The 25,798-nt window shown below is 47.0% G+C and overlaps 1 protein-coding gene across 3 annotated transcripts in view; it reads left to right on the forward strand.

Moving 5' to 3' along the window:
• mtmr10 (myotubularin related protein 10) overlaps nucleotides 1-25,798 on the forward strand; it is a 73,913-nt gene that overhangs the window by 43,459 nt on the left and 4,656 nt on the right. For 2 of the 3 annotated variants that reach the window (XM_068015660.1, XM_068015662.1), the window contains 7 exons: nucleotides 9,047-9,135; nucleotides 16,225-16,355; nucleotides 21,280-21,349; nucleotides 21,755-21,825; nucleotides 24,152-24,324; nucleotides 24,745-24,915; nucleotides 25,408-25,587. In XM_068015660.1, coding sequence (XP_067871761.1) covers nucleotides 9,047-9,135; nucleotides 16,225-16,355; nucleotides 21,280-21,349; nucleotides 21,755-21,825; nucleotides 24,152-24,324; nucleotides 24,745-24,915; nucleotides 25,408-25,587 — 885 coding nt within the window. The remainder of the gene's footprint in view (nucleotides 1-9,046; nucleotides 9,136-16,224; nucleotides 16,356-21,279; nucleotides 21,350-21,754; nucleotides 21,826-24,151; nucleotides 24,325-24,744; nucleotides 24,916-25,407; nucleotides 25,588-25,798) is intronic. The other variant, XM_068015661.1, reaches the window with a different exon arrangement.

Genomic DNA, 25,798 nt, shown 5'->3' on the forward strand with positions numbered 1-25,798 from the left:
AGTTCAGTTAATAAATCTGGAATTTAAAGCTAGTCTAATGATGGCCATGAAACCATTGACGATTGTTGTAAAAACCCATCTGGTTCACTAATGTCCTTTATGGAAGGAAATCTGCTGTCCTTACCTGGTCTGGCCTACATGTGATTCCAGACCCACAGCAATGTGGTTGACTCTTACATGCCCTCTGAAATAACCTAGCAAGCCCCTCAGTTGTATCTAACCGCAACGAAGTCAATAAAAAAGAATGAAACCGTCCGGACCACCTGGCATCGGAAACGACAATGACAAACCCAGCCCTGTGGACCCTGCAAAGTCCTCCTTACTAACATCTGGGGGCTTGTACCAAAGTCGGGAGAGCTGTCCCACAGACTAGTCAAGCAACAGCCTAACATAGTCATACTCATGGAATCATACCTTACAGACAATGTCCCAGACATTGCCATCACCATCCCCGGGTATGTCCTGTCCCACTGGCAGGACAGACACAGCAGAGGTGGCGGCACATTGGTATACAGTCGGGAGGGACTTGCCCTTGGAGTCCTCAACATCGACTCCGGACCCCATGAAGTCTCATGGCATCAGGTCAAACACGGGCAAGGAAACCTCCTGCTGATTACCACCTACCGCCCTCCCTCAGCCGATGAATCAATACTCCTCCATGTTGAACACAACTTGGAGGAAGCACTGAGGGTGGCAATGTACTCTGGGTGGGGGACTTCAATGTCCATCACCAAAGTGGCTTGGTAGCACCACTACTGACTCAGCTGGTCGAGTCCTAAAGGGCATAGCTGCTAGACTGGGTATGTGGCAGGTGGTGAGGGAAAAACATACTTGTCCTCGTCCTCACCAATCTGTCTGCCGCAGATGCGTCTGTCCATGACAGTATTGGTAGGAGTGACCACCGCACAGTCCTTGTGGAGACGAAGTCCTGCCTTCACATTGAGGATACCGTCCATCGTGTTGTGTGGCACTACCACCGTGCTGAATGGGTTGTGGTTGTTGGAGGTCAATCATCTCAGCTCCAGGGCAACACTGCAGGAGTTCCTCAGGGTAGTGTCCTAGGCCCAAACATCTTCAGCTGCTTCATCAAAGACCTTCCTTCAATTATAAGGTCAGAAATGGGGATGTTCGCTGATGATTGCACAATGTTCAGCACCATTTGCGACAACTCAGATACTGAAGGAGTCTGTGTAGAAATGCAGCAAGATTTGGATAATAGCCAGGCTTGGGCTGATAAGCGGCAAGTAACATTAACGCCACACAAGTGCCGGTCAATGACCATCTCCAACAAGAGAGAATCTAATCATCTCCCCTTGACATTCAATGGCATTACCATCGCTGAATACCCCACTATCAACATCCTAGGGGCTGCCATTGACCAGAAACTGAACTGGGGTAGCCATATAAATACCGTGGCGACAAGAGCAGGTCAGAGGCTAGGAATCCTGCGGTGAATAACTCACCACCTGACTCCCCAAAGCCTGTCCACCATCTACAAGGCACAAGTCAGCAGTTTGATGGAATACTCTCCACTTGCCTGGATGGGTGCAGCTCCAGCAACACTCAAGAAGCGCGACACCATCCAGGACAAAGCAGCCCGCTTGATTGGCACCCCATTCACAAACATTCACTCCCTTCACCACCGATGCACAGTGGCAGCAGTGTGTACCATCTACAAGATGCACTGCAGCAATGCACCTAGGCTCATTAGACAGCACCTTCCAAACCTGCGACCTCTACCAACTGGAAGGACATGGGCAGCAAATGCATGGGAACAGCACCACCTGCAAGTTCCCCTCCAAGTCACACACCATCCTGACTTGGAACTACATTGCCGTTCCTTCACTGTCGCTGGGTCAGAATCCTGGAACTCCCTTCCTAACAGCACTGTGGGTGTACTGACCTCATATGGACTGCAGTGGTTCAAGGAGGCAGCTCACCACCACCTTCTCAAGGGCAGTTAGGGATGGGCAATAAATGCTGGCCTAGCCAGCGATGCCCACATCCCATGAATGAATAAAAAATATATATATTGAAGGGTACTTGGAACTTAGGAAGGGCAGGAAGTTAGGAAAAGGTGGAGGGGCAGCTCTGATAATTAATGATGGTATTAGTGCAATAAAGGGGGATGACCTAAGTTCAGGAGACCAGGATGTAGAAGCAGTTTGGGTAGAGATGAGAAATCATAAAGGCAAGAAGTCACTTGTGGGAGTGGTGTACAGGCCACCTAACATTAACCACACTGTAGGACGGGGTATAAAGGAAGAAATAATGATAGCTTATCAGAAAGGTACAGCGATAATTATGGGGGATTTAACCTACATATCGACTGGAAAAATCAGTTGGGCAGATTTAGCCTAGATGAGGAGTACAGAGAATGTGTTCGGGATAATTTCTTGGAACAATATGTTCGGAGCCAACCAGAGAGCAGGCTAGACTAGACTTGATATTGTGCAACGTGAAAGGATTAATTAATGACCTCATAGTTAAGGCGCCTCTAGGTAGCAGCAATCATAATATGATTGAATTTTACATTCAGTTTGAGGGAGAGTAGAGTGGGTCCAAGACTAGTATTTTAAACTTAAATAAGGGCAATTATGAGGGCATGAAAGCATAGATAACTAAAGTGAACTGGCAAATCAGGTTAAGGGATAGGTCAATAGAGATGCAGTGGCAGACATTTAAGGGGATATTTCAGAATACACAAAATAGATAAATGTCAACAAGAAAGAAAATTTCCGAGGGTGGGACCCACTATCCGTGGTTACTGTGGTTAACTGAAACAGTTAAAGATAGTATCAAACTTAAAGAAAAAGCCTATAATTGCACAAAGATGGGAGGCAGGTCAGAAGATTGGACAGAATATAAAAAACAGCAAAGAAGGACTAAAAGATTGATAAGGAAGGTAAAATTAGAATACGAGAGAAAGCTAGCTAGAAATATAAAGACAGATAGTCAGAGTTTCTATAGATATTTAAAAAAGAAAAGAGTTAACAAAGTGAGTGTTGGTCCTACAGAAAGTGAGTCTGGAGAATTAATGGATAATAAGGAGATGGCAGATGAATTGAACAGAGATTTTGCATCGGTCTTCACTATTGAGGATACAAGTAACATCCCGGTATTAGCTGTAAGTCAGGAAATGGAAGGGAGGGAGGAACGTAAGAAAATTACAATCACCAGGGAAGTGGTACTGAACAAATTGTTGGAGCTGCGGGCTGACAAGTCCCCGGGTCCTGATGGACTTCATCCTCGGGTGTTAAAAGAAGTGGCTAATGAGATAGTTGATGTGTTGGTTTTAATTTTCCAAAATGCCCGAGATTCGGGGAAGGTTCTATTAGATTGGAAAATAGCCAATGTAACTCCTTTATTCAAAAAGGGAGGGAGACAGAAAGTCGAAAGCTACAGGGCAGTTAGCTTAACATCTGTCTTTGGGAAAATGTTTGAAGCTATTATTAAAGACAGAGCAGGGCATTTAGAAAAATTCAAGGTAATCAGGCAGAGTCAACATGGTTTTGTGAAAGGGAAATCATGTTTAACCAATTTATTGAGGGAGTTACATGAGCTGTGGATAAAGGTGGATGTATTGTACTTAGATTTCCAGAAGGCATTTGATAAGGTGCCACATCAAAGGTTATTTCAGAAAATAAAATATCGTGTAGCGGGTAACATTGGCATGGATAGAAGATTGGCTAGCTAACAGGAAACAGAGTAGGGGTAAATGGGTCATTTTCTGGTTGACAAGATGTCACGAGAGGTGTGCCACAGGGATCTGTGCTGGGGCCTCAACTTTTTACAATTTATATAAATGACTTGGATAAAGGGACTGATTTTCTGATGGCACAAAGATAGGTAGGAAAGTAACTTGTGAAGAGGACATAAGGAGGCTACAAAGGGATATAGATAGATTAAGCAGGCAAAGACCTGTCAAATGGAGTATAATGTGGGAAAGTGTGAAATTGTCCATTTTGGCAGGAAGAATAAAAAAGAAGCATATTATCTAAATGGTGAGAGATAGATTCTTGATAAGCAAGGGGGTGGAAGGTCATCTGGAAGGGTAGAAATGTGGAGCAATCAGTTCAGCCATGAACTTATTGAATGACGCACAGGCTTGAAGGGTCGAGTGACCTAGTTCATATGTATGTTCATATGGTAGGGGATTCTATATTTAGGGGAACAGATAGGTGTTTCTGTGGTCGCAGATGTGGTTCCAGGATGGTATTTTGCCTCCCTGGTGTGAGGGTCATGGATATCACTGAGCGGCTGTACAGCATTATGGAGGGCGAGGGTGAACAGCTGGAGGTCGTGGTCCACATTGGTACCAACGATATAGGAAGGAAGAGGGATGAGGTCCTGCAGGCTGAGTTTTGAGAGTTAGGAATGATATTGGCAAGTAGGACCTCAAAGGTAGTAATCTCCGGATTACTCCCAAGGCCACGTGCTACTGAGTATAGAAATAGGAAAATACACCAGATGAATGCTTGGCTGGAGAGATGGTGCAGGAGGGAGGGCTTCAGATTTCTGGGGCATTGGGACCAGTTCTGGGGAAGGTGGGACCTGTACAAGCCGGACCGTCTGCACCTGAACAGAACTGAGACAAATATCCTTGCAGGAAGGTTTGCTAGTGCTGTTGGGGATGGGAACCTGAGCGCAGTCTTAGACAGGACAATTGCAGGGCAGGGAATAGGAGGCAGAAAATTTGCGAGTGACTGAAAGACAGAAGAAACAAAGGTTAAAAAATGCGCAGCAGGGGAATTTGGCAGTGTTAAAAGGTATTTACTTAAATGTAAGGAGTGCAGTAAATAAAGCCGATGAGTTGAGGGCACAGATTGACACATGGCACCATGATATTGTTATAACGGAAACTTAGCTTAAAATGGGGCAAGAATGGCAGCTGAATGTCCTTGGATATAGAGTCTTCAGGCAAGATAGAGAGGGAGATAAAAAAGGAGGGGGTGTAGCATTATTAGTTAAGGAATCAATAACAGCTTTGAGGAGGGATGATATGCTAAATGAATCATCAAACGAGGCCATATGGGTGGAGCTCAGAAATACAAAAGGGCAGCCACACTACTAGGAGTGAACTAGAGGGAGATAGAAGAACAAATATGTAGGCAAATTTCTGAGTGCAAAAACTATAGGGCAATAATAGTTGGGGATTTCAACTACCCCAATATCATCTGGGATACAAACTGTGTGAAGGGCACAGAGGGGATGAAATTCTTGAACTGCATTCAAGAGAACTTTTTTAGTCAACGCGAAACAAGCCCAACGAGAGGGGGTACAATTCTAGATTTAGTCTTCGATAATGAAGCTGGGCAAGTGGATGAAGTAACAGTGGGTGACCATTTTGGAGATAGTGACCATAATACAGTTAGTTTTAGCATAATCATGGAAAAGGACTAAGATAAAATAGGAGCAAAGGTTCTAAATTGGGGGAAGGCAAATTTTATGAAACTGAGAGGTGACCTGGCGAAAGAGGACTGGGTACAGCTACTTGAAGGAAAACCAGTGGGAGACATTCAAAAGTGAGATACTACGGGCGTAGTGTAGGCATGTCCCCACAAAGATAAAGGGTAGTACAACCAAATCTAGAGCCCCCTGGTTATCTAGAAGCTTAAAGGATAATTTAAATCAGAAAAAGAAAGCTTATGACAATCGCAAATATCTTAATGCTTTAGAAAGCCTAGAGGAGTATAGAAAGTGCAGGGATGAAGTAAAAAAGGAAAGTAGAAAAACAAAGAGAGGACATGAAAAATTATTGGCAGGTAAAATAAAGGAAATCCCAAAGATGTTTTATCAATACATTAAGAGCAAGAGGATAACCAAGGACAGGGTAGGGCCTATCAGAGATGTACAAGGGAACTTACGCATGGATGCAGAAGATGTGAGCAAGGTTCTTAATGACTTTTTTTTGTCTCTGTCTTCACAAAGGAGAGGGTTGATGCAGACATTGTAGTTAAAGATGGGGAGTGTGAAATATTAGATACGATAAGCATAATGAAAGAGGAAGTACTAGAGGGTCTGACATCCTTGAAAGTGGATAAATCGCCAGGATCAGATGGATTGCATCCCAGGTTGTTAAAGGAAGGCAGGGAGGAAATAGTGAATGCGCTGAGGATCATCTTCAAATCCTCACTAGATACAGGTGAGGTACCAGACGATTGGAAGTCTGCGAACGTTGTACCATTGTTTAAAAAGGGTGCGAGGGATAGGCCACATAATTTTAGGCCGGTCAGTCTGACCTCGGTGGTGGGTAAATTGTTAGAATCAATTCTGAGAGATAGGATAAACTGCCACTTAGAAAGGCACAGATTAATCAGGGACAGTCAGCATGGATTTGTTAGGGGAAGGTCATGTCTTACTAACTTAATTGAGGTTTTTGAGAAAGTAACAGGGAGTATTGATGAGGGTAGTGCAGTGGATGTGGTTTACATTTGATAAGGTCCCGCATGGCAGTCTGGCCAGTAAAATGGAAGCCCATGGAATACAGGGGAATGTGACAGGTTAGATCTAGAATTGGCTCAGGAACAGGAAACAAAGGGTAGTAGTTGACAGATGTTTTTGCGAATGGAAAGCAGTTTCCAGTGGTGTTCCACAGGGCTCAGTGTGGGACCTTTGCTGTTTGTGGTATATATTTACGATTTGGACTTAAATGTGGGTGGTATGATTGGGAAATTTGTTGATGACACAAAAATTGGCTGTGTAGTTGATAGTGAAGAGGATAACTGTAGACTCCAGAATGATATCAATGGTTTGGTTGAGTGGGTGGGAAAGTGGCAAATGGAATTCAATCCAGAGAAGTGTGAGGTAATGCACTTGGGGAGGGCAATATAAAGCGAGGGAATACACAATAAACAGAAGGATATTGAGAGGGGAAGAAGTGAGAGACCTTGGAGTGCATGTCCACAGGTCCCTGAAGGTGGCAGGACAGGTAGACAGTGGTGATGAAGGCATATGGAATGTTTTCCTTTATTGGCCGAGGAATAGAATACAAAAGCAGGGATGTAATGCTGGAACTGTATAAAACGCTGGTTAGGCCACAGCTGGAATATTGTGTACAGTTCTGGTCACCACATTACAGAAAGGACAGAATTGCTCTGGAGAGATTACAGAGGAGATTTGCAAGAATGTTGCCAGGGCTTGAAAGTTGCAGCTATGAGGAAAGATTGGATAGGTTAGGGTTGTTGTCCTTAGAACAGAGGAGGCTGAGGGGTGACTTAACTGAGGTGTACAAAATTATGAGGGACCTAGATAGAGTAGACAGGAAGGACCTGTTTCCCCTGGCAGGGAGGTCAGTTACCAGGGGGCACAGATTTAAGGTGATTGGTAGAAGGATTAGAGGGGACATGAGAAAAAACTTTTTCACCCAGAGGGTGGTAAGTGATTGGAATTCACTGCCCGGATTGGTGGTGGAGGCAGAAACCCTCAATTTTTTTTAAAGGTTCCTGGACCTGCACCTGCACCTGAAGTAAAGGCCTGCTACCCAACCCGAACCCGACGGAACCGACACATGTCAGGTAGGGCCCCTCTTCTGGGTCCGGCATTTGGGCTCGGGTAGGGCCATACACACAAGGTAAATACTCTGCTGTTAAGTATTGAAATTAAAAAACTTATCTGAGCTGGGAGTCCAGGACGAAACTGAGTCTGCGCAGTGAGCGAGAGACGTCACTATGACATCATCACACATGCTCTGTAGCTTCCTGGAGCTTCCGAGTGAGAAGGTAAGTAAAGGGATGGTCGGGTTGGGCTCAGGGCAAAATCGGAGGGCCTCAGGCCGGGTTGGGCCTGGGTCCGCTGTGGTTCGGTCGGGTTCTTTTTCCTGACTTGAGCATGCCTTTAACCTGAAGAGCTGTAATCTGCAAGGCTGTAGACCAGGTGCTGGTAGGTGGGATTAGATTGAGTGGCTAGTTTTTTTTGGCCGGCATGGACACAATGGGCTGAATGGCCTCCTGTGCCGTAATTATTCTATGGTTCTCAGTGGGGATGTTCACTGATGATTGTACAATGTTCAGTACCATTCGCATCTCCTCAGATACTGAAGCAGTCCGTGTCCATATGCAGCAAGACCTGGACAACATCCAGGCTTGGGCTGATAAGTGGCAAGTTATATTTGTGCCAGGCAAGGACCATCTCCAACAAGAGAGAATCTAACCCTCTCCCCATGACATTCAATGGCATTATCATCGCTGAATCCCTACTATCAACATCCTAAGGGATTATCAATGACCAGAAACTGAACTGGACCAGCCACATAAATACTGTGGCTACAAGTGCAGGTCAGAGGCTGGTATTTCTGCGGCAGGTAACTCGCCTCCTGTCTCCCCAAAGCCTGTCCACCAAGTACAAGGCGCAAGTCAGGAGTGTGATGGAATACTCTTCACTTGCCTGGATGAGTGTGGCTCCAACACTCAGGAAGCTCAACACCATCCAGGACAAAGCAGCCCGCTTGAATGGCACCCCATCCACCACCTTCAACATTCACTCCCTTCACCACCGACACACAGTGGCAGCAGTGTGTACCATCTACAAGCTGCACCGCAGCACTCACTACGCCTCCTTCAACAGCACCTTCCAAGCGTGCGACCTCTTCCACCTAGAAAGACGAGGACAGCAGACGCATGGGAACATCACCACCTGCAAGTTCCCTGCAAGTCACACACTATCCTGACTTGGAACTATATCGCCGTTCCTTGACAGTCGCTGGATCAAAATCCTGGAACTCCCTTCCTAACAGCACTGTGGGTGTACCTACCCCACATGGACTGCAGCGGTTCAAGAAGGCAGTTCACCACCACCTTCTCAAGGGCAATTAGGGATGGGCAATGCTGGGCTTGCCAGTGACGCCCACATCCCATGAAAGAAATTTTAAAAAAGTTCCTCTGTTTGTAAAGCAACATAAACTACTCATAAAAACAGTAAAACTTTTCATATGGAAATAAGGACAGTTTACACATCGTGTAATTAATTTTGAGAGTACTGTGTTTTTGAAAGGAGCAAGGATTTGATTGAGTTGGTAGGTTAAGTTTTGCATATGATTCTGTTGTAGATATGGTGTTGGCATCATTGGACTGGCAGTGCCCTCGTGAGAATGGCCAACATTAAACCTGGAATACAGCTGAGAAAACACGACACAAGGTAGGGAGATAGTAACCCGATCTATCCTCAGTATTTGGCTCAAATTATTGATTTCCAACATGAACCAATTCCTCAGACTAGTCAATAATCACCGTGTGATGTCGGGAAGATTACAGGGTTTCTTTCCATCTATGTTTTGCTGAGCTGCTGCACAAACAACTGCTTCAGTTTTAAGCACGTTTCTCCCCCCCAGAAATGTGTTGATATTTCTTTGATTTCACCAAATTTGGTGTGATTTTTGTTACAAAAAGGGTACAATCAGCATTTTAAAGTGTGCAGGTAGACAATAGTCTCTGTGAGGAGACTGTCACTGAGGGACAGTTCCTGAAGGTGCTGACTCTCACTGTGGGACAGTTCCTGAAGGTGCTGACTCTCACTGTGGGACAGTTCCTGAAGGTGCTGACTCTCACTGTGGGACAGTTCCTGAAGGTGCTGACTCTCACTGGGGGACAGTTCCTGAAGGTGCTGACTCTCACTGGGGGACAGTTCCTGAAGGTGCTGACTCTCACTGGGGGACAGTTCCTGAAGGTGCTGACTCTCACTGGGGGACAGTTCCTGAAGGTGCTGACTCTCACTGTGGGACAGTTCCTGAAGGTGCTGACTCTCACTGTGGGACAGTTCCTGAAGGTGCTGACTCTCACTGTGGGACAGTTCCTGAAGGTGCTGACTCTCACTGTGGGACAGTTCCTGAAGGTGCTGACTCTCACTGAGGGACAGTTCCTGAAGGTGCTGACTCTCACTGGGGGACAGTTCCTGAAGGTGCTGACTCTCACTGGGGGACAGTTCCTGAAGGTGCTGACTCTCACTGGGGGACAGTTCCTGAAGGTGCTGACTCTCACTGGGGGACAGTTCCTGAAGGTGCTGACTCTCACTGGGGGACAGTTCCTGGTAGGGGAGAGACCATGATCAGTGGCCCTTGATTCTGTTGCAGGTAGGTTTTGAGTAAAATGGCTGTAACCAATTCTAGAGCTTCAGGCCAGGGAGTGTGTAACACTTTTCGGGTGGTGGTGAAGGATAAGAAAGGAGGTGCACCTGTTGACCGTACCTTCTTCATAAAGAGAATCCTCATTGATTGCTGTGGATTCCAAGCTGCAGACATTTTCTGCCTGCAGGACCTCCCCAGCAGTGGATATTTCGACGTGACGTTTAAGAATGTGGCGGATGCAGCAAGTTCCTGAAGGTGTTCAAGGAGAAGGGAAACCAGGCACCGCTGTCCATCCTCACAGTGGAGCCGCTCTTCACGCTGCCGTCACAACGTGACCGGGAGGTGACTATTCACCTCTACAACCCCCATGTTCCTGTTGTGGATGTACTCTCCTTCCTAGACAGGTACGTGGAGGGTACCGGCAGCAGTACGGATGTCAAGGACCAGTTTGGGATTTGGACCAGCAAGCGGCAGGTCAAGGTGACCTTGAAGATCAATGCCAACTGAGCCATCATCCATTCTCCTTCCAGCTTTGCTATCAGGGGAAGTTGAGGCTTCTTGTTCTATGCGGGGCAGCCCAGAGTTTGTCGTGCCTGTGGCAAAACTGGTCATATGATGGCCAACTGCAGCTCAGTCGTCTGCAAGAACTGCAAGAAGGAAGGCCGCCAGACCAAGGACTGAAAGCAGAGTAAGTGTTGCAACTTGTGCGGTGCAGCAGGCCACCTCTGCAAAACCTGCCCCAAACGCTGCCTCAGTTATGCACAGGCGGCAAGGTCCAAGGAAAGACCGGGAAAAGGAACGGTGAATGTGTCTGGTGCTGGGAAGGAGACAAGCAACCTTCTCTGCAGCGAGGAAAGTCCACCTGAGAAGGAGAAGAAAGGGGAGGCAGCTGCAACCAGCGACACAACACCTACCAAGTTCCCGGAAACTCCTCCTCTACAGACAGAATCAATGGAGGAGGAGGCAGCTGATGGACAAACTGGTCAGTGGAAAGTGGTACAAAGGAAAACCACAAAGAAAAAATCTCCCAAAAAGAACAGGTCACCCCCAAAACCAGTGGCAAGAGGAGGCTACCGTCTGAGACAGACTACGGCAGCTCCTCCTCATTGGATGAGGAAGGGCTGGAACGACGGCACCTTCAAAAGAAGCAGCAGAACTCAAAGGAGCTGGAAGATAAAGCCCCCTGTTTCCAGGGCCCTGGAAGCTGTGATGGGCTCAACGCGGCCCAATCCCAAAGCACCGAACCCAGCAACATGCCCAGTGCACCCCAGCTCCGGGAGACCAAGAGCAGCAAAGCGTCTGGCGCATTCCAGCTTCAGGAAGCCAGGAGCAGTGATGTCTTCGAGGAGGCACAGAGGGGAAAGACACCACCAGCAGAGGACAGCCCAAGCCTTGCTGCCTACAAGACGCCCCCGATGTCACCCCAGCGGAACAAAACCCCCATGAGGAACCAGGAGAGGTTTCTGAGCCCAATGAATGTGAAACAGCTTGTGTACACATTGGGTATGCAGGAACATACCCAAGGACTGGGACTAGCGAGGACACCTGGTGTGGTAAGCAACAACCAACTTTAAAATGGGTATAGAGATTGCTTCGATTAACGTGCATAGTGTTAAATCCACTACGCGATGTGTTTGGACCTTGGACTACCTCGCCAAGGTCAAAGCCGACCTATTTCTGCAGGAGTGTGGAATTCCGCACCTCAGCACTTACAGGCAATGGTCACGATGGTGGTCCCATGGGCCATCGATCTGGTCCGGGAGAAATGATTCCCATTCCTCCAGCCTGGGTATTCTGCTTCGGGGAGGCAACTTCACCATCTCCGAAGTTAAGGAGGTGGCGGGCGGTCGCCTCCTCACAGCAGATGTAATGTACAACAATGCTCTGCTCCGGTTCAATGCAGCGCACAACTGACCATCTTCCAGCAGCTCCCACTGCTGCTGGCGACATCCAGACCTGTCATTCTTGGCGGTGACTTCAACTGCATCATCGATGCAGCTGGACGATCCGGCAGTGACGACAGCAAACTGGACGCTACGTCCAGATTCCTAACGGAAACAGTAAAAGATTAGATATAGTTCTTAGGACTAATGGGATCAAGGGATACGGGGAGAAAGCAGGAACAGTTTACTGAGTTTGGATGATCAGCCATGATCGTATTGAATGGCGGAGCAGGCTCGAAAGTCCAAATGGCCTACTCCTATTTTTCTATGTTTTTATGCCAAGCTACACGACGCCTTCAGCAAACCTGCAGGCGGAGCACAGCGTAGATACACCTGGTCAAGATTGGACGGGTCTGCCCATTCCAGGATTGACTTCCTGTCTGTGTCCCGTGCTGTCACGGTCAGATCCACCAACGTCAAACCGGTGTTCTTCTCTGACCCCTGCCTCCTACTGGCCGACTGTCATCTACAGGATGACCAGCGGGTTGGCAGGGGGATATGGAAGCTCAATGCTACACTGCTAACCCCTAAGAACATTAAGGAACTCAAAAGGGATTACAAAGGTTGGGGAACCATGAAACCCCTCTTTGAGTCTCCAGTTCACTGGTGGGAAGCGATCAGGGCTAACATCAAGAGGTTCTTTATCCTCAAAAGTGTTCAGAGGGCGAGAGAGAGACAGAGGGAAATGTCCCGACTCCAGAAAAGAATGCAAAATCTACTGCAAAATCGATGGGGGTCAAGGTCAAGGAGGACCTCCAAGAGGTGAAGAGCCAGCAGCCTCGCTCTTTGCCACGGAAGCCTCCAACATCATCATCCGGTCCAGAGTCCGCTCCATTGAGCAGGATGAGACGTGCTCGTGTTACCTCTTCCAAAAGGTGTACACAGAGAGCTCTGTTATCAGCAGCCTGAAGCAAGAGGATGGCTCAGTAACGCCTTCGCAGTCTAACATACGAAGGATCAGCAAATCCTTTTATGCTGGGCTATACGACGTGAAACCCACAGACAGCAGAGCCTCTCAGTCCTTCCTGTCATCTATCACGAAGGTCTTGGAGACGCAGGAGAGTCTGGACAAACCGCTAACTCTGGACGAGCTGACAAAGGCCGTCGGGTCCTTCGAGACGAGTAAAATTCCTGAAAACGGAGGCTTTCCAGTTGAGTTGTATTCGGCTCTGTGGGACTGAGTCGGCCCAGACCTGCTGGAAGTATACAAGAGTATGCTTCTGGCCGGCAGCAGGTCAGAATCCATGAGGAAAGGTATCATCACCCTCATCTACAAGCAGAAGGGAGAGAGGGTGGAAATTAGAAATTGGCAGCCCATCTCACTGCTTAATGTCGACGACAAGATTCTGTCCAAAGTCATCGCCAGTTCGGGTTAAGTCTGGAGTTGGTGATTCACCCTGACCAGACCTGTACTGTACCTGGCAGGAAGATCTCTGATATTTTCACGCTACTCAGGGATACGATCACCTATGTATGGGACAGGAGCGGTGGACACCTGCCTCATCAGCATGGACCAGGAGAAGGCTTTTGACAGGATATCGTTGGGCAGCGCAGTGGTTAGCACCGCAGCCTCACAGCTCCAGCAACCCGGGTTTAGTTCTGGGTACTGCCTGTGCGGAGTTTGCAAGTTCTCCCTGTGACCGCGTGGGTTTCCGCCGGGTGCTCCGTTTTCCTCCCACAGCCAAAGACTTGCAGGTTGATAGATAAATTGGCCATTGTAAATTGCCCCTAGTGTAGGTAGCTGGTAGGAGAATGGTGGGGATGTCAGGGAATATGGGATTAATGTGGGATTAGTATAAATGGGTGGTTGTTGGTCGGCATAGACTCGGTGGGCTGAAGTGCTAGTTTCAGTGCTGTATCACTCTCTATGACATACATAATGGACGTGCTCTCCAAAATGGGGTTTGGGGAGGGAATCTGCAATTGGATCCAACTGCTCTACACAAACATCAGTAGCACAGTCTCAATCAATGGGTGGGAATCAGAAAATTTCTCGATCCAGTCTGGAGTCAGACAGGGCTGATCTCTCTGCCCTGTCTTGTTTGTATGCTGTATTGAACCCTTTGCGGAGTCTATTAGGAAGGATGCGAGCATAAGAGGGGTGACAATCCCAGGCAGTGGAGGCACTCGGGTAAAAACCTCCCTGTACATGGACGACGTCGCCGTCTTCTGTTCGGACCTGTTGTCCGTGCGCAGACTGATGAGCATCTGCGACCAGTTCGAACTGGCCTCAGGAGCCAAAGTTAACCACGGCAAGAGCGAGGCCATGTTCTTTGGGAACTGGGCCGACTGATCCTTTGTCCCCTTCACCGTCAGGTCAGACTACCTGAAGGTGCAGGGGATATGGTTCGGAAGGGCCGGGGTGTGCACCAAAACCTGGAAGGAGCGAGTAGCCAGGGTACAACACAAACTGAGCATGTGGGGGCAGCGATCTCTCTCCATTGTGTGTAAGAACCTGGTTATCAGGTGCGAGGCGCTCATGTTGTTGCTGTTTGTGGTGCAGGTCTGGCCCATACCCCATTCCTGCACCGTGACAGTCACCTGAGCCTTTTCCGCTTTATCTGGTGATCCAAAATGGACCGAGCCCGGAGTGACACGATGATCAAACCTCTGGAAAAGGATGGAAAAAACGTACCCAACGTTGCCTTCATCCTAATGAGCACCTTTGTGTGCGGCTGCAACAAGCTGTGCGTAGAGCCCCAGTACGCAAACACCAAATGTCACGATGTGCTGAGGTTCTATCTGTCCCCAATGTTGGGAAGGATGGGTCCGGTCACATTGCCGTGGAACGCTCCATCCAGTTGGACCGTGCCGTACCACCGATCCTTCGTGGGAAAATTTGTGCAGAAAAACACCTTTGACCACCAATCCATCAGGCAGTCGTCTGCACTAAAGCTAGGGGCAGCTGCTGCAAAGGCTCAGTGGGGAAAGACCACTGTGTAAGGTACCCTCACCAAAGTAAATTGAGGGGCTGGATCCATGGAAAACCCCTCGGGTGGTATACACCAAATATAGGTTTGCTGTAAAATGTACATGGCATGTAAAATAGAATGGAAGGGTTGTGAGGCAACTCACTCCTGTATTGAGGAAAACTGATTTCCTCTGCACTTTCTGGAATGCCAACTTGGTGCTGCTTTGAACTGTTCTGTAATTTTTTTTTTACAGATTTTTATGAATAAAGTATATTTTTAGGGAAAAAAAGACAGTTCCTGAAGGTGCTGACTCTCACTGGGGGACAGTTCCTGAAGGTGCTGACTCTCACTGGGATACAGTTCCTGAAGGTGCTGACTCTCACTGGGATACAGTTCCTGAAGGTGCTGACTCTCACTGGGGGACAGTTCCTGAAGATGCTGACTCTCACTGGGGGACAGTTCCTGAAGATGCTGACTCTCACTGGGGGACAGTTCCTGCAAGTGCTGACTCTCACTGGGGGACAGTTCCTGAAGGTGCTGACTCTCACTGGGGGACAGTTCCTGAAGGTGCTGACTCTCACTGGGGGACAGTTCCTGAAGGTGCTGACTCTCACTGGGGGACGGTTCCTGAAGGTGCTGACTCTCACTGGGGGACGGTTCCTGAAGGTGCTGACTCTCACTGGGGGACAGTTCCTGAAGGTGCTGACTCTCACTGGGGGACAGTTCCTGAAGGTGCTGACTCTCACTGGGGGACAGTTCCTGAAGGTGCTGACTCTCACTGGGGGACAGTTCCTGAAGGTGCTGACTTTCACTGGGGGACAGTTCCTGAAAGTGCTGACTCTCACTGGGATACAGTTCCTGAAGGTGCTGATTCTCACTGGGGGACAGTTCCTGAAGGTGCTGATTCTCACTGGGAGACAGTTTCTGAAAGTGCTGACTCTCACTGGGATACAGTTCCTGAAGGTGCTGATTCTCACTGGGAGACAGTTCCTGAAGGTGCTGACTCTCACTGGGGGACAGTTCCTGAAAGTGCTGACTCTCACTGGGATACAGTTCCTGAAGGTGCTGATTCTCACTGGGGGACGGTTCCTGAAGGTGCTGACTATCACTAGGGGACGGTTCCTGAAGGTGCTGACTCTCACTGGGATACAGTTCCTGAAGGTGCTGGGTTGCCAGTTGTTAATTATGTATTGTTCAACTCAGTGCTGACATTGCTGAAATGTAACAGAAAATTTCTTTTTTTGTAAAATAAATTTAACCTGTCTGTCTTGAACTAAGTGCCATATAACTAAATCTTCTCCCCTCTTAGGATCCTTAAGGCAATAGCGCAAAGTCATCCAGAGAAGAGTGAAGTATTTAAATCTGACTTGGATAAGAGTTTACCAAGTATATCAGATGTGCAAACAGCATTGGTGAGACTCAAGCAGCTGTGCATTAATGGTGAGGTGCGATTCAGGGTTTCCCAACATTGTGTTTTTCATCTGTGTGTTTTTCTGATCAAATTCCACAGAAATGGTTTAGATTGTTTTGTGTGTGGGGGAGATTGGAGGTTGTTTATATGTTTGTGCGGATCCTTGTTTTTGTGACTATTGGAGTTATGTTCCCTCAGTTGCCTGCTTCTGTGTTGTCAGTGCCTGGGTTTGGAGAGGGTTGCAAGAACATTGCCAGCGATTGCTATCCAGTGACTCGTGCTGCCGGGCCTGTATATGGATGATGGGAGCAGACTGAATTGGGTCATCGTTAAAAACTGCTCCAACATGGCAACGCGTTCAGCCAGCACTTGCTGTCAGGGCTGACTTATTATCAATGGTCATTGGAATGCAGGGCAGGCGAGGATTCCTGTGGAAGTATATCTTTGTAAGGAGTCAGTGGGGGGTGATGTTGGGGAGCTGGGGTGTGGGAGGAATTGCAGTCATTATCTTCAGAGGTTGACTCACCAATGTCCTCCTGGCTGGCACCTCATCCTCTATTAGCTCCTAGCGTACCTTGTAGTTGGCTGCCTATAATCTGTGCTGCTCATCCGTTACCCCTGTCCTTACACTAGCTTCCAGTCCCTCATATATTTAAAACTATCGTCCTCATCCATGGCCTTGTCCAGCCTTGTGTCTATAACTGTTTCCAATCCAGATTGGCCAACTGTGTTTCTTAAACCTCACTCCTCCTCCCTAAACCCGTCTCCACTTCCCATCTTTAAAAGCCTTCTGAAAATCCACAAGCTTTCTAACCAAGCCTTTGATCACCTTGTCCAATCCTCACACCATAGCTTTGTATTTGCTCCTTTATGTATCTCTTAAATCCTCATTCCCCCACCTCCACTCTGGTAAAGTGCCAAAGATCTTTTCTAATTTAAAGTTACTATTATAATTGAGAGTTGGCTGTCGTTAGCCATTGCAGTGGTTACACCAGGTACATAAGAACATAAGAAATAGGAGCAGGAGTAGGCCATTCAGCCCCTCAGGCCTGCCCCGCCATTCAATAAGATCATGGCTGATCTGTCCCAGGCCTCAACTCCTCTTTTGGGCCTGTTCCACATAACCCTCGACTCCCCGAGATTTCAAAAATCTATCTACCTCCTCCTTAAATACATTTAGTGACCGAGCCTCCACAACTCTGAGGTAGAGAATTCCAGAGATTCACTACCCTCAGAGAGGAAATTCCTTTGCATCTCAGTTTTAAATGTGTGCCCGTTTATTCTGTAACTATGTCCCCTAGTTCGAGATTCCCCCAGCAGTGGAAACATCTTCTCAACATCTACCCTGTCAGGCCCCCTTAAAACCTTATGTGTTTCTGTATGATCACCTCTCATTCTTCTAAACTCCAATAAATAAAGGCTTAACCTGTTTAGTCGTTCTTGATAAGACAACCCCTTCATCCCAGGAATCAGCCTAGTGAACCTTTTCTGAACTGCCTCCAATGCTAGTATATCCTTCTTTAAATACTGGGACCAAAACTGTACACATTACTCCAGGTGTGGCCTCACCAACACCCTGTGCAGTTGTAACAAGACTTCCCTATTTTTAAACTCTGACCCCCTAGCAGTAAAGGCTAAAATTCCATTTGCTTTCCTAATTACTTGCTGCACCTACATGTTAACCTTTTGTGTTTCATGTACAAGAACACCCAGATCCTTCTCTACTGCAGTATTTTGTAGTCTTTCTCCATCTAAATAATCTGCCTTTTTATTCTTCCTACCAAAGTAGATTACCTCATACTTTCCCACATTGAACTCCATCTGCCAAGTTTTTGCCCACTCACTTAACCAATCTATCTCCCTTTGCAGATTCTTTGCGGCTTCTTCACAACATGCCTTCCGACCTATTTTTGTATCGTCAGCAAATTGTCATCTCTGCCTCCTGTGTGTTAGCCAATCCTCAGTCCATGCCAACACATTACCCCCAGTACCCTGAGCTCTTTATTTATTTTATTTAGAGATACAGCACTGAAACAGGCCCTTCGGCCCACCGAGTCTGTGCCGACCATCAACCACCCATTTATACTAATCCTACATTAATCCCATATTCCTACCACATCCCCTCAATTCCCCTACCACCTACCTACACTAGGGGAAATTTACAATGGCCAACTTACCTATCACCCTGCGTGCAAGTCTTTGGCTGTGGGAGGAAACCGGAGCACCCGGCGAAAACCCACGCGGTCACAGGGAGAACTTGCAAACTCCGCACAGGCAGTACCCAGAATCGAACCCGGGTCGCTGGAGCTGTGAGGCTGCGGTGCTAGCCACTGTGCCACCCTCTTATTTTGTGCAATAACCTTTTATGTGGTACCTTATCAAATGTCTTCTGAAAATCCAAATACACTACCTCTACTGGTTCCCCTTTATCCACTCTGCTCGTTATATCCTCAAAGAACTCATGTAACAAATTTGTCAAACATGATTTCTCTTTCATAAAACCATGTTGACTCTGTTTGATTGCATTATGTTTTTCTAAATGTCCTGCCATTTCTTCCTTAATAATGGACTCTAGCATTTTCCCGATAACATATGTTAAACTAACTGGTCTATAGTTTCCTGCTTTCTGTCTCCCTCCTTTCTTGAATAGGGGTGTCACATTAGCGGTTTTCCAATCCACTGGTCCCCTACCGGAATCCAGTGAGTTTTGGTATATTATGACCAATACCTCAACTATCTCAGCAGCCACTTCTTTTAAAACCCTTGGATGCAGGCCATCAGGTCCTGGCGACTTGTCTGCCTTTAGTCCCATCAGTTTGTCCAGCACCTTTTCCCTCGTGATGGAAATTGTTACAAGTTCCTCCCTCCCATTTACACCTTGCTCATCTGTTATTGTTGGGATGTTTATAGTGTCCTCCACTGTGAAGACCGATGCAAAATATTGGTTTAAATTATCTGCCATTTCCCTGTTCCCTGTTATTAATTCCCCAGTCTCATACTCTAAGGGTCCCACACTTACTTTAGCTACTCTCTTCCTTTTTATATACCCGTAGAAGCTCCTGCTGTTTGTTTTTATATTTCTTGCCACTTTACTCTCATAATCAATTTTCTCCCTCTTTATTAGTTTTTTAGTCATCTGCTGTTGGTTTCTAAAAAAATTCCCAATCCTCTGGCCTACCACTAGCTTTTGACAATTTGTACACCTTTGTTTTTGATTTGATACTCTCCTTAACTTCCTTTATTATCCACGGGTGGTTCATCATTCTCATCGAGTCCTTCCTTCTGACTGGAATAAATGTTTGCTGAGTGATATGAAATATCTGCTAAAAAGTCTGCCACTGCTCATCTACTGACTTTCCCTGTAGTCTATTTTCCCAGCCTGTTTTAGACAACTCTTTCTTCATACCTCTGTAATTGCCCTTGTTTACGTTGAGGACACTGGTTTGAGACCCGAGTTGCTCGCCCTCAAACTGAATTTGAAATTCTACCATGTTATGATCGCTTCCCCCTAGAGGATCCTTAACTACGAGATCTCTTATTAATCCTACCTCATTACACAAAACCAAATCTAAAATAGCCTGTTCCCGGGTAGGTTTTGCAACATATTATTTATTATAATAAATGTATTGTTCTAAGTAACAATCCCTGATGCACTCTACAAATTTGTCTTCCATGCTACCTCTGCCAGTCTGATTTGTCCAGTCTATATGCAGATTAAAATCACCCATGATAATTGCAGTGTCCTTCTTACACGCTTCCATTATTTCCTGATTAATACTTTGTCCTACAGACAGGCAGCTCCTCGGGGGCCTATAGACCACTCCCACCCATGATTTCTTTCCCTTGATATTCCTTATTTCCACCCAAACTGATTCTACATCACAATCTATTACACCTATATCATTACTCACAACTGCACTGTTCCCTTCCTTTAATAACAAAGCTACCCCACCTCCTTTTCCTTTCTGTCTATTCTTCGGAACGTCGAATATCCTTGAACATTGAGTTTCCAGTCCTGATCATCCTGTAACCACGTCTCAGTGATAGCTATCAAATCATATTCATTTGTTTCTATCTGTGCCGTCAGCTCATCTATCGTTACAAATGCTACGTGCGTTCAGATAAAGAGCCTTAAGCTTTGACCTTTTACCATTTTTACCTACTCTGGTTCTAATTTCTGCTGTACTCTTGTGCTTGTATTCTCTGTTCTTTCCTGTCACACTCTGATTAATGTATGTTCCTTCAGTGCCCTGCACCCCTGCTCTGTTGTTATTTATCGACTTTTTAAACTTCCCTTCAATTGAACCCTCCCCCCCCCCCCCCCCCCACTATTTAGTTTAAAGCCTTATCTAAACCCTAGTTATACGATTCGCCAGGACACTGGTCCCAGCATGGTTCAAGTGAAGTCCATCCCAACGGAACAGCTTTCTCTCCAGTACAGGTGCCAGTGCCCCATGAATCGGAACCCATTTCTCCCACACCAATCTTTGAGCCACGTATTTACCTCTCTAATCTTATTTACCCTACGCCAATTTGCAAGTGGCTCAGGTAGTAATCCAGAGATTATTACCTTTGTGGTTCTGCTTTTTAATTTATCCCCGAGCTGTTCACAGTCATTCAGCAGAACCTCTTTCCCAGTCCTACCTATGTCGTTGGTACCTACATGGACCACGACAACTGGATCCTTTCCCTCCCACTCCAAGTTCCTCTCCAGCCCAGAAGAGATGTCCTTAACCTTGGCACCAAGTAGGCAACACAGCCTTCGGGACTCCCTGTCTTTGCTGCAGAGAACAGGATCTATTCCCCTAACTATGATTGAACTGAGTTCCACGTGATAGAACCGAGCTAGATACTTGCAATTTCAACTCCCTGTTCCCAAACATCTGCAATCTCTCTACAGCCTTTTGATTAAACAGCAAATAATCATGTGAAATGTAATCTGCCTCATTGTAGATTTATTTGAAGAAACAGATGAGAAATGGCTGTCCTCATTAGAAAACACTCGGTGGCTGGAGTATGTCAGGTAAGAATAGAAAGTGAGAGAGAGAGAGAAAGACCGAGGCCCCTCAGCCCATTAAGAACATATCCAAATACAGCTAAGGGCTGCAGTTCAACATTGACTACCTGAACATTTTGTCAATGCTGCTGTGTTTGCAGATCTGAAAACATTAGGAGCAGGATGAGGCCATTCAGCCCCTTCAACCTGCTCCAGCCCGCAGTTAGATCTTGGCTGATCTGTATCTTAACTCCATCTACCTGCCCACGGGACCCATACCCCAGTGTGAATCAGCGCCCACAGAACCTGTACCCAAGTGAGAGTCCGCGCTCGTGGGATCGTATCCAGCGCCGGCAGGAAAGGAGGGAGAGAGAGGAAAAAACGAAATGCTTTTTTTGAGTGCACTCTCAGTGTGTCTTCCTGTCTCCATAGACTCTTCCTGAAACACTCGGCAGAACTCACACAATGGATGTACGGCAAGAACATTTCTGTCATCATTCAGGGTGAGCATTAAATACTTGACATGGTTAATAACAAGTGATCACAGTATACTAGTGAAATCCATGTCAAATACACGGAGCAGTATTCAGGTATAAAAACAAGAAATGCTGGAACCACTCAGCAGGTCTGGCAGCATCTGTGGAAAGAGAAGCAGAGTTAACGTTTCGGGTCAGTGACCCTTCTTCGGAACTGACAAATATTAGAAAAGTCACAGGTTATAAGCAAGTGAGGTGGGGGTTGGGCAAGAGATAACAAAGGAGAAGGTGCAGATTGGACCAGGCCACATAGCTGACCAAAAGGTCACGGAGCAAAGGCAAACAATATGTTAATGGTGTGTTGAAAAGTATTCAGGTATACCCTGTCCAGTACACACAGCTATACTCGGGTATACCCTGTCCAGTACACAGAGCAGTATTCAGGTATACCCTGCCCAGTACACAGAGCAGTATTCAGGTATACCCTGCCCAGTACACAGAGCAGTATTCGGGTGCACCCTGCCCAGTACACAGAGCAGTATTCGGGTGTACCCTGTCCAGTACACGGAGCAGTATTCGGGTGCACCCTGCCCAGTACACAGAGCAGTATTCGGGTGCACCCTGCCCAGTACACAGAGCAGTATTCGGGTGCACCCTGCCCAGTACACAGAGCAGTATTCGGGTGTACCCTGTCCAGTACACAGAGCAGTATTCGGGTGCACCCTGTCCAGTACACAGAGCAGTATTCAGGTATACCCTGTCCAGTACACAGAGCAGTATTCAGGTGGTCCCATCCTGTACACAGAGCAGTATTCAGGTGTACCCTGCCCAGTACACAGAGCAGTATTCAGGTGCTCCCATCCTGTACACAGAGCAGTATTTGGGTGCACCCTGTCCAGTACACAGAGCAGTATTCAGGTGTACCCTGCCCAGTACACAGAGCAGTATTCAGGTGCTCCTATCCTGTACACAGAGCAGTATTCAGGTGCACCTTGTCCAGTACACACAGCAGTATTCGGGTGCGCCCTGTCCAGTACACAGAGCAGTATTTGGGTGCACCCTGTCCAGTACACAGAGCAGTATTCAGGTGTACCCTGCCCAGTACACAGAGCAGTATTCAGGTGCTCCTATCCTGTACACAGAGCAGTATTCAGGTGTACCCTGCCCAGTACACAGAGCAGTATTCAGGTGCTCCTATCCTGTACACAGAGCAGTATTCAGGTGCACCTTGTCCAGTGCACACAGCAGTATTTGGGTGCACCTTGTCCAGTACACACAGCAGTATTCGGGTGCACCCTATCCTGTACACAGAGCAGTGTTCAGGTGCTCCTATCCTGTACACAGAGCAGTATTCAGGTGCACCTTGTCCAGTGCACACAGCAGTATTCGGGTGCACCCTGTCCAGTACACAGAGCAGTATTCAGGTGCTCCTATCCTGTACACAGAGCAGTATTCAGGTGCACCTTGTCCAGTGCACACAGCAGTATTTGGGTGCACCTTGTCCAGTACACACAGCAGTATTCGGGTGCACCCTATCCTGTACACAGAGCAGTATTCAGGTGCACCTTGTCCAGTGCACACAGCAGTATTTGGGTGCACCTTGTCCAGTACACACAGCAGTATGCAGGTGCACCTTGTCCAGTACACACAGCAGTATTTGGGTCCACCCTGTCCAGTACACAGAGCAGTATTTGGGTGCACCCTGTCCAGTACACAGAGCAGTATTCAGGTGCTCCTATACTGTACACAGAGCAGTATGCAGGTGCACCTTCTCCAGTACACACAGCAGTATTTGGGTCCACCCTGTCCAGTACACAGAGCAGTATTTGGGTGCACCCTGTCCAGTACACAGAGCAGTATTTGGGTGCACCCTGTCCAGTACACAGAGCAGTATTCAGGTGCTCCTATACTGTACACAGAGCAGTATGCAGGTGCACCTTCTCCAGTACACACAGCAGTATTTGGGTCCACCTTGTCCAGTACACACAGCAGTATTTGGGTCCACCCTGTCCAGTACACAGAGCAGTATTCGGGCGCACCCTGTCCAGTACACAGAGCAGTACTCGGGTGTACCCTGTCCAGTACACAAAGCAGTATTCAGTGTCTGCTGATGCTTCTGCTGTTCCATATTTCATAGGAAAGGAGTAAGCAGCCTGAGGTTGTGTTAATGCATCTTGGTGAGTGTGGGGTGTTGCTTTAGCTGTCTTATCTGCTAGGGAATAAATAAGTGTTAGGTACCCGTGAGAGGAGCTGATTGTCACAGACAGACTGCATTCTCTCTCTCCACTGCTCTGATGGAGCTCAGTGCTAAATATGAAGTTTTTCATCTGTCGACCATGTGTTCCTTCATCAGAGGAGGAAGGAAGAGACCTGAGTTGTGTGATAGCCTCAGTTGTACAGGTGATGTTGGACCCCCATTTCCGCACTATGCTGGGGTTTCAGAGCTTGATCCAGAAGGAGTGGGTTGTGGCCGGTTACCGCTTTTTGGATCGTTGCAACCATCTCGGAGAGTCTGATAAACACGAGGTGAGGATTATACCTGATCTTCCTTGTTATCTTAAAATCAGAACATTTAGTTAGTGAGTACTGCAAACTGCAGTAAGGCTGCGCTGGGAGCTGGAAAGACTGTACTCTCAGCAGGAATCCCCACAATCACCTTCCAGTTTCAGTAGATGTTTTAACCCTCCCAAAGCAGCAACCTTTATATTTAAAGTACAGGAAAATTTGGATTTTAGATCAAACTTTTACATTCTATGTGAGCCCCACTGTAACCAAGACTTGTCCCAGGAATAGTTTTGATATTTCAGGGATTATTAATGCTCTAAAGGCACCTGCCTGCGATGATAGAGATTTGAGAGTGAGGTAGTTCTTCTTGCTTTTTGTTGTGATGTCCTAATTCTGATGTGAATGTATTAAAATTAAAGCTGTGAATCTCTGTGCACTCAGTGCCCTCTATTCCTGCTGTTCCTGGACTGTGTGTGGCAGCTACTGCAGCAATTCCCGGCTGCGTTTGAGTTCACTGAGACCTATTTGACAGTCTTGTATGATAGCTTGCGGATCCCCCTGTTTGGCACCTTCCTTTTCAACAGCCAGTATCAGCGGATGCAACAGAGCCAGGTGGGTGCAAACAGACAGCGACACAAAATGCTGACTATTGGGGTACAATTCCCATTCTCTGGTGCTGACCTGGGTACAGTTTGCCCTCCCCTGAAGGTGCTGACTGGGTACAGTTGCTGGAAAGCTGGCAACTCTCCAATACTTTGTCCAACTGCTACATAAACATGAGGGATATTATAAGCAGGGCCTGATGCTGCTTTTCCCCAATGTGCAAACATACTTGGAGCTTGGGTGCCTCTGGTCTGAATGAGTGTACCACATTGGGAATTCCATTTACTCAGTGAGCTGTCAATTCCTGGTAAAATATTATGTAAACAAACCCCAGCAAAGTCCTGACCAGTGAATAAAGTCTCACACGATTAACATTTGGATGTTTTGCTAACTGACTTAATGAGAATATTAACAATTTATAACTGTACTGAATTTACAGGGTCAGCAATGCTGTGCTTGGTGATTAGGTTTAATTTTGTTCCCTTCTCCCACTAACTGCAGGATTTTGCCACTAATGGGAACCTGCAGTGTGAAGAGAAAGGTCTGGAACTGCCCTCTGTCTGGAACTGGTCGCTGCAATTCACATCTAAAGACTTGACGCTGTTCAATAACCCTCTGTACATCGGCAAAAGTGTGACCTGTGTGCAGAATGGGGCAATCAAATCCTTCAAAAGGGTGAAAGTGAGTGAGCCTGAGAGCAGCCACTCCAGTTTTTAAATGTTGTTCTGAGACTTGTGTGAGATCAGTTCTTGGCCTAAGCTGCTCCCTATCTGATCTCCTGGGGAGAGTAGGTTTCTGCACAATGTTGGCCAGCTCAGGACACTTCAACTCAGCAGTCACTAAAAGATAAACATTATCGGGGAGCAGAGAGCATCCCAAGAGCTCAAGTTCC

The sequence above is a fragment of the Heterodontus francisci genome, chromosome 35, assembly GCF_036365525.1.
Source record: "Heterodontus francisci isolate sHetFra1 chromosome 35, sHetFra1.hap1, whole genome shotgun sequence".
NCBI lineage: Eukaryota > Metazoa > Chordata > Chondrichthyes > Heterodontiformes > Heterodontidae > Heterodontus > Heterodontus francisci.